This window comes from Camelus bactrianus, chromosome 22 (genome assembly GCF_048773025.1).
Source record: "Camelus bactrianus isolate YW-2024 breed Bactrian camel chromosome 22, ASM4877302v1, whole genome shotgun sequence".
In the NCBI taxonomy this organism is placed as follows: Eukaryota; Metazoa; Chordata; class Mammalia; order Artiodactyla; family Camelidae; genus Camelus; species Camelus bactrianus.
Genome location: NC_133560.1, coordinates 28,183,778 through 28,198,855, shown reverse-complemented (window position 1 = coordinate 28,198,855; position 15,078 = coordinate 28,183,778). Strand labels below are relative to the sequence as shown.

General features: G+C 46.3%; 2 protein-coding genes across 3 annotated transcripts in view; one reads left to right on the top strand and one right to left on the bottom strand.

Annotated features, from left to right (window-relative positions):
- The window catches only part of SAFB2 (scaffold attachment factor B2), a 31,465-nt gene extending 18,429 nt beyond the window's left edge, over window positions 1-13,036 (bottom strand). The window contains exons 1-9 of the mRNA XM_010966937.3: window positions 12,484-13,036; window positions 11,253-11,340; window positions 7,391-7,455; window positions 7,102-7,305; window positions 5,279-5,341; window positions 4,331-4,358; window positions 2,910-3,420; window positions 2,432-2,481; window positions 1,801-1,901 (exon numbers count right to left, since the gene is read on the bottom strand). Coding sequence (XP_010965239.3) covers window positions 1,801-1,901; window positions 2,432-2,481; window positions 2,910-3,420; window positions 4,331-4,358; window positions 5,279-5,341; window positions 7,102-7,305; window positions 7,391-7,455; window positions 11,253-11,340; window positions 12,484-12,669 — 1,296 coding nt within the window. The 5' untranslated portion in view covers window positions 12,670-13,036. The remainder of the gene's footprint in view (window positions 1-1,800; window positions 1,902-2,431; window positions 2,482-2,909; window positions 3,421-4,330; window positions 4,359-5,278; window positions 5,342-7,101; window positions 7,306-7,390; window positions 7,456-11,252; window positions 11,341-12,483) is intronic.
- SAFB (scaffold attachment factor B) overlaps window positions 13,029-15,078 on the top strand; it is a 32,785-nt gene continuing 30,735 nt past the window's right edge. For both annotated transcript variants that reach the window (XM_074351015.1, XM_074351014.1), the window contains exon 1: window positions 13,029-13,338. In XM_074351015.1, coding sequence (XP_074207116.1) covers window positions 13,150-13,338 — 189 coding nt within the window. In that variant the 5' untranslated portion in view covers window positions 13,029-13,149. The remainder of the gene's footprint in view (window positions 13,339-15,078) is intronic.

The window sequence follows — 15,078 nt, the reverse complement described above, 5'->3', positions numbered from 1 at the left end:
AAACACACCATGCAAAATCAAGCAGATTAACAGGTGTAAGGAATCCAAGAAGAAATAGGACAGATACAAAACACAAAGCAAGACCAGACTTAAACCTCACGATACCAGTGCGTGTTACGTGTCAATGTTCCCACAGGACAGGCAAAGAGCCTGACACACAGGAGCCCTGGCTCTGACCCCCCGACTTGGTGGGTCAATGTGAACAGACCATCTCCTCTCTCTGCACCTCAGTGTTCCCTAACTGTGAGATACGGAGTGGGATCCATGCTCTCCAAGGTCCCAGCAGGGCCTGACGTACGTGTTTCTGCCTGCAGGGATGGAGGAGCCCTGCTCTGCCTGCGGAGGAAAGCCCTGATCTGTCCAAAACACCCCATACAGGGCCAAGGGTGACAGAGCCTCTGCTGACAGGGACACAGATGTCAGTTCACATCAGAGAGGAACCTTCACATTCCTCCCTCTCCAGGCCAGGGGGCTAAGCCCCAAAGGGGCCATTTGACCTTCCCATCAGACTCATTCTCCTTGCAAATGCATCACTTCCTATGATAGACAAACCCAAGTGAGAGCAGCTACCACAGAAAGCTTACATGGCCCTTCATCCCACCCCCTGCCCTCCAGCTCCTCACAGAAGCCTGTCAGTTCATCTAATTCCAGACGTTTGTCTCACCACGGGGCCTTTCTAAGTCTGGATGTTTTGGTCCAGATCTGAGCTCTGATGCAAACTCTCATAATTCAGCCTTTGACCTAAATGTCACTTCCTCAGCAATGTCTGCTGAACCCACCTCCCAATTATAGATTAGGTCTTCCAACCATACACTGATGGCACACTGTAATTTCCTTTAATACACTTATTGCAACATGTGGTATGTATATATTTCTTAAATGACCTTCCCCCAGATGTAAGGTCTATGGTGACAGTGCCCTTGTATCCATTTGCTTCAGCTTGAGACTCAGTCCCTGATTCTAAATAAGCAAACTAATAGGTTTTGGCTTTGTAGTGTTCTAAGCACTGTGGAACGCTTCTATGGGGTCCTGTCTGCCCAAGTCCTTAACGTGTTCACCAACACCTGATCAGGTGACACAGACCTGAGCAGAGGAACGGCCTGGGTAGCCAGGATGACACAGCTGCCAAACCTCTGTCTGGGATGCCTGGAACTTCCTGATGCTGAGTGGTTCCACGCCTACTTCTCTCCCAGAGGGCCAGCCCACAGGCACCCAGAAGACCAGGTCACTATAACTTATGGTGAGACTGTTTCACTACCTAATTTCAAGACAAGAATCATTCTTAAATACTCCTTGGAAGGCTTTCAAATTGTATTACTTTCCTCCTGCCTCTGCCACCAGCATATTAGCTGATTTATTTTTAAGCCACTGTCCTGTGCCAATTCTCAAACTGTATACTTATGATGCTAGAAGACATATAGGAGTCAACTCTTCATTTACTATCAAGGAAAAAGTACAGATTGTCAGGTTTGTTTTGAATTTGCCTGAAGATAGTTTCTCCAAGAGAAGCTAGAAAGAACAGCGGGGCATCCACACCATAGCTTTCCTACACCTCTTCTGAGCAGCAGTCCAGCGCTCGATGAGCTCCACGTGTCATCCACTCCCGGCCGGAAACCAGGCTTACCACCCAAACTGGGTGGGCTCAACCCTTGGACCTTTCTGTTGTTCTTCTGCTTGTTTTCCCCAACCAGAAACAAGAACCAGTAAAACTAACAAAGCAAGAATTAAGTTTCTAAACTCTTAAGTTTATTTTTTAATGCCAAATCAAGGCGAGGTGGCAGGATGTAAGGGGGGGCATACCTTTCCATATTTGCTGAAAAGGTTCTTCAGATCTGTTGCTCGAGTTGTGGAAGACAGCCCACTGACCCACAGATTCCTACCGGAACTGCTGCTGACACGACCTGAGGCAGGAGGCAGCCGGTTATGCTTTGTCTCAGGGCATAACAGTAAGCAAGACTGTAGCTCTTTCTTAAACCCTAACTAATTCCAATCTTGACTCTTTTGATTCAAGAACTTAATTACTGCCAACACACGAATAAAAGACGAAAAAGCTGGACCACAGAAACTGAGTTTTCTCACTTGAGGAATAATCACATCCATGTCAGTTAGAAATTGAAATGTCTTTCAATGATCAGTTTTCAACCAAAATAGCAGTTTCTAAAACTGTATTTTTCAATGAGTAGAAATATTCCTGTCCTGTAACAGGACTTTCATTACTCCATAAATGACAATCACACAGTCACAATAAAGATATAAAGTACAGAAGCTCACTAACATTTAAAACTAGTCTCCTGAGATACCAATAGATAATTAACTCCAGTAATCCATAATAAAACCAACTACTGGATCCAAAATGTGGACACCCGCAGGCCCCTCCCTCCCAAAACAAGAGATCCTTAGGTGGGTCCCTGCCACCTAAGTTAAATCATACCTTTTTCATCTTTAATGATTGGCTTTATATCTTTTTCTTCCTTAAAAGAGCTAGAGACAAAAGTTAATGTTACTCATACACGAAGAAAACGAAAGAGAACTAAATCAAAAGTATGGTATGTGCTAAAACTGAATACCTACCAGAAAATTAGTCTGAAATAAAATTTTAACAGGCACCTTTGCAAACTTATACTGAAAATCTGACCCCCCAAATACAACGTCAGATTCTTAAAAGTCAATTCGATTTAGCTGAAGGGAACACTTAACAATTTAAAAGCACAACCATAGTAGGTTGAGAAAAACAAAAGGAATTGAAATCACCCATTAAAGATACACAAAGAGAAATAAAACATTCTTTAGAAGTAAACTACAATTGCATCAGTCTGGCTGGCCAATTGCAGAACAAACAGCTTATGTGTGTCATTAAACGACCAATGAAAAGGAGATAGCGTCTGGTCTAAAACTGAGAAAAAACAAACCTCATTTTCTGATCAGCGCCCTCACTGGCTGAGGACTCTTTAGGAGCCGGAGGGACTTCATTACAAGCTTCAAAAGCAAACTTCTTCACGTCTTCTTTGCTATCCCTGGGCTCTGGGCTTGAGGCTTCCGGGGGCGCTTCCGCGGCCTCCTCGCCACAGGCTTCCGTGCGCTCTGGGGCTTTACTACTCTGCTCAACTGGCTTCTCTAGCCCTACAGGCTCACAGTCCGTCCTCGCGCCATCGCCTGTCTGCTCCACGGGCTCCCTTTTCACTACCGCTAACAGGGTGTCTGCCTTGCTCGACTGAGCTTGTGCTGTTGACTCGCTGGCCAAATCTAAATCACCCTCCTCCGGATGGGCGCTGCCAAAAAGGTCCTCTTCCTCCGCAAGCTTTCTGTCTGGCCCCACGCTACTTGTATCCTGTGCAAATGGCTGCTCCAGCTCGGAACCTTCTTCTTTTACTGGCTCAGATTTACAAGTTTCCCCCAAAATGTCGAGTATTTTCTCATTTTCTACGGATTTAACAGGAATAGAATGGCACAAGGTTTAATTACCAGGGAAATAAAGCAATCACAAATGCGGAACTGGCACGGCTGCCACACTAACACGAAGAGAACTGCTAGCTACACAGAGATTGGAAAACCCGCGGGTACACAAAGTTACACTGGTTACACTACCTGCTCTCCAACCGACTGCTAGAGTAAGCCTCTACGCTACATGGAAGAGAAAAGGCCCCCACAGATTCAAACACCTACAACCGTGTGGCTGCTTCTCGACAGTCTTCTTTATGTTTTTGTTCAAGTCTGGGTCTTCGACTCATTTTCCCAATGTCCAAGGTGCTGAATCGAATGCAATCACCATTCACTGAACAGCTCAATTTCCAAATTTCTTTGAATTTCTTTTAACAGAACAGTCCAACATGAAAACCAGAATCTCTTCCGCCGGCAGGAGATAAACGCAGTCCAGAAGGGGGACAACATGTTGGAAATTTTCATGAAGAAACTCCGATTCCTCTTCTGGAATCCAGTCACTTCTCAGGTTACAAATGCCCTGACCACCGCTTTGTCCTGCCTTAACTGCATTAATCAAAACAACTGCGGCAAATATCACAAGATCTGTTTCATGTGTAGAAACACATGGAAGAATCACAGGGGGGAAATTACTTAAATGCCACTCTATGTGGTTAGAGATGAAAATAATCACTACATCTCACCAAATATATTTGACCTCCACAAACCAGAACGGTACTTCCACAGATCTGGTGATACGAATGGGTTTCCAATCTCTGATCCTTGTACGATCTGGATTGTCCACCATTAAAATAATTTACAAGACCATACACAGCTTAAAATATATAGACAGCCTGGAAAAAATAGCAGGAAAACTTTCAAACCATAACTGTCGTGTTTCTCTTATCAGTACCTGGCTCCAACAGAGGTTCTTCAATATCCTATTTAAAACAAAGAAAAGAAAAAGTAAATGCACAAAGCATTTTAATAACTGGACAGAGTCCGCTAGCAGACACAACTTTCAATTAAATATGAATAAATGCTTGTTCCAAACAAGTGTTTCTCCACTCAAAACAGTGCATTTCATTCCATAATTCAACAAAGACAAGCTCATTTTGTCAGTTTCTCCCCAGCAAAAGCAGTTAGGCAGCAGGAATACTCAGCCCATCCATTTCCCCCCTTGGAGCTGGGCCAAGTTAGGTCCAAGGGTAGTTGACCTAATGGCCCCTGTAACTGGCAAAGACTCCCACAGTCAAGGTAGAGGTCACACATCACACCAAACTAGAGAAAAATGTATTTTTCCCAATACAGAACTGTCATTTATAACTGGAACCTGTCAACAAAACCATTTCTCCACTCTGCTTAACACCTCTCCCTGACCCCAACTCTGCACAGTACTGAGGACCATCAGCTTTCGGACCTCCAGGGTCAGCCCCACCTTCTCCTCAGCCCCACCCCCGATTCTCCAACCCTACAGTGAGCCACTCTCCCCAAGTCTTCTTTTCCCCTTCACCTGACCAAGCTAACTGACCTGTCAGACGTTAATTTGAACAGAACTTTCTCTGGGAAGACTTTTAGTGCTTTTGTAGCCCAATCACCTGAACTTCTAACTTCTCCCTTGTGGAACTTCCCTTCTAGGTATGTTGTTGTTGGTCATTAACACCCTGCCCACTGGGCTGCAAACCCTGATGCTGACTCGTCTGGCTCAGCCTCTTATCCCCAGCACCTAGCTCAGGACCGATGCTCAATGCATTGTCTTACACACTTACGTGCGTGCGCGCACACACACGCTCTTTTCCACTATGGAAAATTAACCACTCACGTCAAGTTTCCAGCCATGCAGAACCAGTTGGTAACTTACCGGAGGTACTTTGAAGTCCAATGACGAAGTATCCAAAGTGTTCTCGAAGCCTTCCCCATCCACCTGAAAAAAACTGGAAGATTACTTTGCGGAGACAGAATTATGAATGCCAAGGCCTACGCTTCACCACTTTCCAGGCCACCTACATGTCTATTTCCTTCACAGCATCAACTGCTATCTCCAAGTCCACTGGTGGATGACAGCAGTCCCCCTTAGCCACAGGGAGTATGTTTGTTCCAAAACCCCCAGTGGATGACTAAAGCCTTGGACAGCACCAGACCCTATATGCACTGTGTTTTCCCTACGCTACAAAGCAGCAATGTGCATGCGTAGATAAACTGGACCAAGGGACACCCTGCATCCCAGGCAGGACGGTGCAAGGTGTCATCACACTACTGCACACTTTAAAACTAACTGTTTAGTATTTTTGGACTCCAACTGCCTGCTGGTAACTGAAACCTCAGAAGACAAAACTGGGGGTAAGGCGTATTCAGTTTAACTCCTGCCTCCCTGTCCACTCTAGGACTGGGTGACACCAGCACCTCTGACAGTAGCTCACAGAGGGCTGGCGCTGTCAGTGCTAGCCAGATGAACAAAGGGGCAAATTCATTTCCCAGGCAGTTTCCACCCACTGGTGGTCAGCATATACTGCCCAGCCTCAGAACTTTCAAAGCTGAACTTGAAAGGAAAATGCACTTCACGTTGCTCCCAGTTCACTTGGTAGTAACACAACACTTAAATTAACAATCACTGGGGACTTTCTTCTACAGTATTATTTAAAACAAACACTTAACTTGTTTCCTCTTTTTATTATCTACTATACAGAAGGAAAACTGCTGTCTTAAAAATTATTAAATTTGAAGGCTTTTTACCTTTTTAAAGTGAGATACAAAAATATCCCTTCTCAAATATTTTTCTTTTTTCCTTTTCTAGGTTTGAAACTTATGACCTGGATGTTTCCATTAACTAAGACTCAGAAGCCAAGTCCATGCTGTAGAAATAACTAACACACAACAGGATCACGCTGAGAGATGACAAATCAAAGCTTGATGCTAGCGTAGGCTGAGTTGCAATGATTATCTGGAAATCGTGACTTTTGACCTTTAAAATTTAAAGTTCAGTCCTACAAGGGCACTTTTCTCCCAGTTTAAAGGTATGATGCCTTGAGTAAATAAAATCAAACTAAGATGCCAAGGTGGTGAGATCACACCAGGAACTAGTCCTGGGAGGACTACCACAGAGAGCTCTATGCCGAAAGACTGTAAGTGAAAGGCGGGAAAGCACCACTGTAACAGAGCTAACCCAACCCTTACATGAAGCAAAGAGTGGACCCCTTTAATTGGAGTTCCTCTGGGGGTACAAACACTTTTCTTCAATGTATTTTGCATCTTTTAATATGCCTGTCTGAACTGATTTATGTATGGAAAACTTTTTTTTTTAAATATCAACAGGATTCTCTGGACGGTGAGATCATAAACTATTTTTATTTTCTCATCTTCTACAGTTTTTTTTAAAGAAAACACTTCCATCAACTGTGTCAATCTTTCATTTTATAACTTGTGCTTAGAAAGCATTTCCCACTCAATTATAAAAATATTCTCCATTACTACAGAGAAGTAATCCAGCAGTTAACATATGACCTATGTGGAGTGTAAATGGATATAATTTACCCCAAGGTTTAGACACTGGATTAGGTGTTATTTACGGTGACTGTGACTTAGCTGCCTATTATTTAACCCATCACCAGTGTGTTCTGGCTGAGAAGGCACACAGCATGAGGCACCCCGGGGCTGCAGACGCTGCCCCACGTCTGAGTTACCTACAGCATGTTCTGTGAACGGGGCGGGGAGCTCTCTCAGCTGTGCAGCCACGTATTCTTTGCTCTCGCAGAGGGACTCAAGAATGCTGTCAGCGCCATCTTCCCCAAAGTCTGGAGCACTGCTGTTCTCGACTTCAGCCTCTTCTAACACACTCACATCCATCATGTCGATGTTCTGCAAGCTCTCCAAACTTGCTTCAATGTCCTCCTGTGAAGGCGAATGAAAGGTGTTAATGACCAGGTGGACGACGACGTGGAGCTCCTGCCACCACCCCCGCTGTGATGTCACATACCTGTCCGTCTCTGGAATCTTCTTCCAAGCCATTGTCTTCTGTGCCTTCCTCCTCCATCTTTTGTCCTAATTACAGAATAATTATTCAATCAGACAACACTCAGGTTTTGGCCTCATAATTAGCTGATGCAAGGTGACACAGTTCAATCTTGGTGAGAACATATAAGGAAACTAAATGTGCCTGTTCTTCTACAACACATAGTTTGGTCTCAATTGGAACGTGAAAATCTGAATTTCTGTAATACTATGAAAGTATTTTGATTTTGGACAAAATATCCAGACCATCAAAAGATTTCAAAAGTACTCCAAACTAACTAACATCCCAGAAGAAAAATGAGCAAAAAGTAAAAACAGGCACTTCTAAACTAAACTAAAAAAACTAAAAAACATATGTTCAAACAGTACCCAAAGAACCACAACCAAAGCCAGCGTGCTGGATGACAGATCTACTGCGTCCCCTGTGCTGCACCCATTGCAAACAGGCCCTCTGCCTTTCGTCACTCTTTAGCCCAAGAACTTTTTGTGAGGCAAAAAGGTAAAGGCTACCATAAAGTCAGTGTTCATCCTGGGTTTTGTGACTGCAAAGCAACTATTGAGATTTAATGCTAGGTATTCCCAAAAAGGATGGTAGAGAAGGAGGGTGGAAACTTCTTGACTCAGAATGGAAGTAAAATCTTTGGGTTCCCTATGTTTCAAAAGCCTTAAAAATGCACATAAATTTTATTCTGGAATTTCCGTTAGGATGTGCACCAAAATGACAAGAAATTAAAAGCAAAGATTATTTATTCTATCGATATAGTGTACACAGCTAAAACATAAAAAAGGGAAACAAACTGTGCTGCATTTTGTTCACATGCAGGATATGGGTATGGGGAGTCAGTGGGGTGTAATTTGGTGACGTCTGGAGACGTTTTTGATGTCACAGCTGGCAGTGATGTTCGCATCTAGTAGACAGTGACCAGCGATGCTGCCCAACACACCATGACTCACAAGACCGTGTCCTACCACAAAGCACTCAGTCCAAACTGTCAACAGTGTCAAGTCTGCAAAACCCTGTAAAATAACACACCTTTCTCAACTTAAAAAAATAATGCTTTTAAAGAATATTTAGTGATATGGGAAAACGTCCACAACATTACCCACATAGATCTATTTATACGTGCAAGTGTGAGGGTGCACTTGTATAACATACAGATGGATGTGACCAAGGCAATCCATCAGCCGTGGCTAAAGAACTGAGCTATAAGAGACACTCTCATTTTCACATACATACTTTTAGATACTTTGGAAAATGTAAAATATATAAAAAATGTAAAAATTTTTTAAATGAGAAAATTAAATGTTAAGAAACTTCAATCTTTGATTAAAGATGCCAACTGCAAAATCTACACCTTAAGCATCTCATTCCCTACTATCATCAACAATTTCTCACAAGAGCACGTGTTGGACACTGTGCTCTTCACATTATTTAATACTCCCCACAATACTAGCAGGTTTATCATCAGCACTTGATATGAGAATTTGGTTCCACTCCAAAGCTGGGACTCAAAAACTACATCTGTACCATCTCCAATCATATCTAAACCCAGCATGTCCTTTGAAATGCACTGTTTAAAAATGATGTTAATAGGAGAGATGAAGCAAAAAGCCTTCACCAAAAAACATCCTGAGTGGGAGTGGGAGTGGGAATGGCAGACAGGTTGCACCCCAATCCCAAGGGCCTGTCTTGGCTGACTAAAAGCTGGGGGGGGGGGGCTGCAGGGGACATAAACACCAGAAAATCAAATTTAATTCCTAACACAACCTAATTCAATTTTAATCTTTCAAAACATACCAACAGTTTCCAACAATTTTGCCTGTTTAGATGAGCTGGGGAGAGAACTCTTGTTCTGATTTACAACAAAATTTTCTCTCAGAAAGTTTAGCTACCCTCTACTTTTGAAAGGTAGCAGTTACTCATGAACTCCCAGAATTACCCCAACTTTGTGGCAGACGCTGGGAATCTACTGGTTGATTACTGCTGGTCTCGAGGACTTAATTTCATCAGGACACCATGAGGAGTACTTCTATTAACTAACCATGTGCCCAGACACCTCCAAAGAACACAATGGATCTGCAACCTGCAGGAGCTGTCCTCTGCCCCAGGACCCTGGCCACCTGTTTCTTCCCTGGGCTTTGGTGACTTCTCTGAAAAAAGAAGGGGAAGGGACCCGTGCCCTTCTAGTCCCAGATCCCAGTTAGAGCTGTACTGGTACAAACGCTCCCTCCATACCAATGGAACCAACTAGTATCAAGGCTTTTCTGACAAAATGCTAACTCCAAATAGCTTTGATTTGACCTATGCTTTAACCCAGACACTCAGACAAGTATTTGAAGCATTCAGCTAAGGTTTAGTTTTTCTAATGATTCAAAGATCTGTTAGGAGCCAAGAATATTTTGATTAATAAGCTTTGAACCTCACAACTCTAAATGAGCATCTACATAAAGTTTTAAACTTTAAATTTTAAATTGCTCCAGCTATTCAAAATCAGACTTTCCGATCGGATTTTTTGCTGGATAACTTAACAGCAAAGCATAAAGAGGAATCTGTATGTCTCCTGCTATAGACCCATCTCTCGCAATCTGTATTTGTTTGGATAGTCAGTGTTTACAGCTGAAATAAGGACATTTTCATGAGCAGCAAACACACACCAATGTTTTAAAATTTAAACTTAAATCCCTTATGTAACCTAACTCGAAAATTTAACCTTTCAAAACACGTGCACAAAATTTAGTTAGATGAGTTCTGGAAAAGTTGTCTTGCTAGAAAATCATTTCTTTTTACTTTCTAAGCAGTTGTATTCTATCGCCTGAAGTTGGCAGTTCTTTAGATGAATGGGACATGTACAGCTGTGAGAATTTTTGTGCCGCACTTTGCAAGAAAAACAAGCCCATCATACAGGAGCTTCAAATTATATTGTCCTTATCACAGTAAAATCGGACAATGGGGATGATAGCTAATGAAGTTTCAAAGTTTTATGGAATTAAATGCTTTCCAAAACAACTTCTATCAGCCATTGAAAGGAATGAAGCACTGGTAAGTTATACTACAGATGAATCTTGAAAACATGATGCTCAGTGAAAGAATCCACACACAAAAGGCGGTATTATATGATTCTATTTATATGAAATGTCCAAAATTAGCAAATCCTTAGAGACAGAACCTCAATTAGATATTGCTAAGGGTGGGGGAGGGGGACATGGAAATTGCTGATGGGCATGGGTGGTTCTTCTTGGGGTGATGAAAATGTTCTAGAATTATAAAGTGGTGATGGTTGCATAGCTTTGTGAATACATTGAAAAGCACATTATATACTTTGAACAGGTGAATTTTAGAGTAGGTGAATTATATCTGAATAAAAAAAAAATCACAGTGGTAAAACACAGGCTGAGTGCAAATACTCCAACAATCTATTCTGGACCCTAGAGAAGCTGGTCTCAGGTTGGTGCCGTTTTCCTTGGTTTAAGACCTATTTTTTGAACCAGGAAGGAAGCCAAGCAGACACATTTGGTTGCTCAGACCAGCTGGGGCAGCTTTAAGGTGTGCCTTACTCTAGTTCTTTTTTAATTCCAATGACAAGAGCTAAGATGTTTTTAGTATGTATTTTAATTTTACTTGGCACCCACAAATCTCTTTATTTCTCCCTAGGACCCTGACAAAGCTACACGTTAGGTGGTGAAAAAGCAAGCCTGTTACATGGAGGACAGTGAGGATCAAAGGAGGTCTCCTGACTTGGAGGACAGGGAGAATGCTAAAATACCAGTTCTCTAGCTAAGCTCTCTAAAGGCAGAGCCCCCAAGCCGCAGTAAGTACAAGCGGATACCTTTAACACATCTCTTTGCAGTCTTCTTGCTTGTGGCTTCCAACGCAATGCCAATTTCATCAGGATCCTGCCCTTCTTCCTTAACCGCCTATTAGGAAGAGATACATTTTATATTATTAAGAGCTGCAGGGCACACACTGTCCTCAGTAACAACTTCCCAGCAAAACAAAGGCAAACCCTTCCGTGCAAAGAGCAACTCTGGTTCTGCGATCTGGGCTGCAAGCCCAAAAGGCACAGGATGAATCCCGCACAATCCGCTTCTCTCTGCAGCCCTCACCCAAAAGACAAAGAGGTGTGAGAGTAGGGCTCCAGAATCCAGGGTCAGAGAACTCCAAGATGGCCCCTAACCTCCAAACTGCCTCTACTTGAAGTTAACAAGGTAACAAACAGAGAGGCTGCACTGGTCTGGCATGCGCAAAGTGCTGACTGCTGTTCAACGGGACACCTTTGACCTCTACGGAGGAAGAACACCAAACAGCTTGGGTAGGGAGGAGGCTGGTGGTTCCTCAACAGGTATCCGGTGCCTTCCGCAGGACTGGGACTCAGCGCTGAACTCACAAAGTCCCCACCCTCAAGGAGCTTGTTCTGATTGGGAAGACGACAATCCAGCCCTCTCCTTCCCTCCCCAACTATGTATTAAATACTACGAGGTAGCGCATAAACACAGGATGGGGCGATACAGAAAATCAAGGGGGTGGAGCAACACTTAGGAAGGGTGGTCGGGGAGGAGACATCCCAGACGGACCTAAATGACAACAAGGCGCCAGCCAGAAGACGACCTGGGAGAACAGCCAGGCGAGGGGCACGGCAAGTGCAAAGGTCCCGGGACAAGAACAAGCACAGCCTTCTTTCCTGTGAAACCTCGAAAAAGCTTCAGTCAACCGCTCCTCAGGGAGAGGAAACTGAGGCGCAGGGAAGGAAAGGCACTTATCCAAGGTCACACAGCCGAACCTGCAACCCGAGCCCCAGGAAGAGTCCGGGGCCACCCAGGGGCTAAGATGGGCTTTTGGCGCACCTGAGGCGACTGACTGGAGGGAGGGTAGGAGGCAAGACAGAGGCGGTGACGGGCCAAGGTCACACAGCTGGGCCCCCCGGTCCGTGACAGCTCGGGCTGGGGTCGGCCACAAGAGGAGCGGGCCGGGACGCCCCGGACCCAGGAGTCGCTGTGACAGGCCCACGCAGGGGCGTGCCCCGGCCTCCTGCACCACCTCGAGGCTCTGGGCCGCCTCACCTTCTTGAGCCGCTCCATCAGGACGCTCTTGTTGCCGCCCGTGTCCAGGTTCCGCTTCTTTAGCTCCGCCCGCAGATCGATGACCCGCAAGTCGCTGAGCCGCCGCGTCCCGACCTCCGAGGCGCCCGAGACGACAGCGGCCGTGCCAGAACCCGAGTCGCCGGACCCTGCCAGAGTCTCCGCCATCCCGGGATTCCCGTCTCAGCCACCTACTCCCCACACCGCCGGCGGCTGTAGCGGCTCTAAGCACAAAATGGCGCCGCCAGAGAGGAAAACGCACTCGCTTTCTCCCGCCCCGTTTTCCGGCCGCGCATGCGTGCCGCACTTACCAGGGGTCTTAGCAGCAAGCTCGCTCGCGTGTCGACCAACCGCACGTGCCCCACCACAAAGCGCAGGCGCCGTAACTGCAGCACGCATGTGCCCCGGCCGTTCGCGGCGGGAGGCCAGTGAGACTCAACGCGTCTGCGCACAGCCTCCAGGCCTCTCACCACGCATGGGCAGACGCGACAGGGAGCGTCGAACCCGCGCCGGGTGCGCCTGCGCAGAAGAGAGGTGCGCTGGGGCGGCTGGAGCGGTTCCCTCGCAGGCGGCGCCATTTTGTGCTAGGAGCCGAGGTAAATCCGGCTGGTTCTGTGTGAAGTGGGCGGCGGAGCCAGGGTCCCTGGAATGGCGGAGACTCTGTCAGGCCTAGGCGATTCGGGTGCGGCGGGCGCAGCGGCTCTGAGCTCCGCCTCGTCGGAGACCGGGACGCGGCGCCTCAGCGACCTGCGGGTGATCGATCTGCGGGCGGAGCTGAGGAAACGGAATCTGGACTCGAGCGGCAACAAGAGCGTTTTGATGGAGCGTCTCAAAAAGGTGGAGCCAGGGCCCTGGGGGTGGGCAGGAGGTGGGTCGAGGGACCCTCCCCCCGGCCGCAGCGGGGGTCTCCTGGCCTCAGGGTCCGCCCCCGGCCCCGTTTGCGGCCTGCGAGGGGCCTGGCGCTCGGGGTTTCTCCCGGCTCCTCCCAGGCCCCGGCGGGAGCTCGGAGCCCAGCGCGGCCCAGGTTCAAAGCCCAGCGCCGCTTCGGGGAGAGAGAAAGAGAAATAAAATCTTGACGCGAACAGGGGAAGTTTCGGGTGACGGGAGACATCGGCCACTGCGCCGAGGGCTTTATTCGGCTTGTTTCACCCCAGCCTCTCAAAGTGGACACCAAACCTTGAAATCCTCACTTACTACGCGGCGTTGGGAGACTTGGCCAAGGTCACTCGGCCGGGGAGGGAAGATCGGGATTTGAACCCAGGCCGGCTGATTTCCTGAGCCAGTGCTGGCGGCGGGGATCTCCTCCAGGGAGGTAGATGCTCCTTGATCTGTTAGGGCCTAGAAGCCTTGAATAGGGGGTTAATTTACAAGGTAAACATGTCGAGAAAACATTTAAAGGAGGGAAAAACGGCTTATGGATTTGCCGGCACGGGCTCGCGGAAATAGCATGGGAGGGAAAGTACTGTTTGTGAGAGCGACCAGAAATGTAGAATACAGTTAGACTTGAGGAGAACCTAAAGGCAGGCAGAGGGTGGGCTCTGCCGGTCTCAATGGCCCGATCTTGAGCATAGAAGACACTTAATCGTCTCTGAGCCTGTTTCTTCTCGTATCAGAAGAAAGTAATAGCTCTTTCGTGTTAGGATTAAGTAAGATGGCAACAAACGGTCTTGGCGTGTTACCTGGCGCGTGTAAACACTCGAGATACGATCGCTGTCGCAATTCCCTTTTCTCTCGCTGCCATCATTTGTGATTTGCAAGGAGAGTTCTAGCCCCTACCTTGAAGGGTTCTGGGGGATGCGTGTGCAAAGCACAGAGTTAAGTAAATGTGTCCTTTTTCTTCACCTGTGCCTGCCGTATCCCTGTGGCTTCTTTCTTTGCCTTTTTGCTGTCTAGCTCCTCTTGTCTTGGGGTTTCTCCTGCGTAATCTCTCAGCCTTGCCACCTATCCCCGCACCGCCCCCCCCAACCCCTGCAGACAGTGCGGTTTGTGACTCATTCCGCCCTCATGTCTCCCAAACAACTGAGAATGGGGTTTTATTTATTAATTGCAATTTAGAGGAAGTAAGGATTATTTCCTGTTATCCGGAGGAAGAAGCTCAGGCTTGAGAGTGCTGAATTATTTGACCTGAGTCAGTTAGGCTTTTACTCGAGCCTGTGTTTCTTTCACTATGGATACTAACTTCCTTTAGCCAGACTGGACAGGCAATTCATTGACCAAGATGTTTACCTGGAGATGCAAGCAGGGTGAGGGTTGGTACCAGGGGAGATGTGGTCCGTGTTCTTAGCCACCAGGGCCTCCTATCAACAAAGCCAAATTGGAGGGCTTTATGTTTTCTCCCCAGACAATCTGCAAGCCTGCAATGCTGATGTGATAGCATTGAACCTTCTTATCAGGCTGGGGGCTGAGACTGGTATGTGGCTTCAGACATCTTCCATCACTGTCATCTCTGAGAGGACAAATCCATCCCTTTTTCCTTCTTTTCAGTTTCTTAGGGATGTGCTGACAAAACATAAATGCCATCAGCATATACCCCCATCAGGATCCTACCCTGTCAAGCAAGTCTGGAAATACCGATCT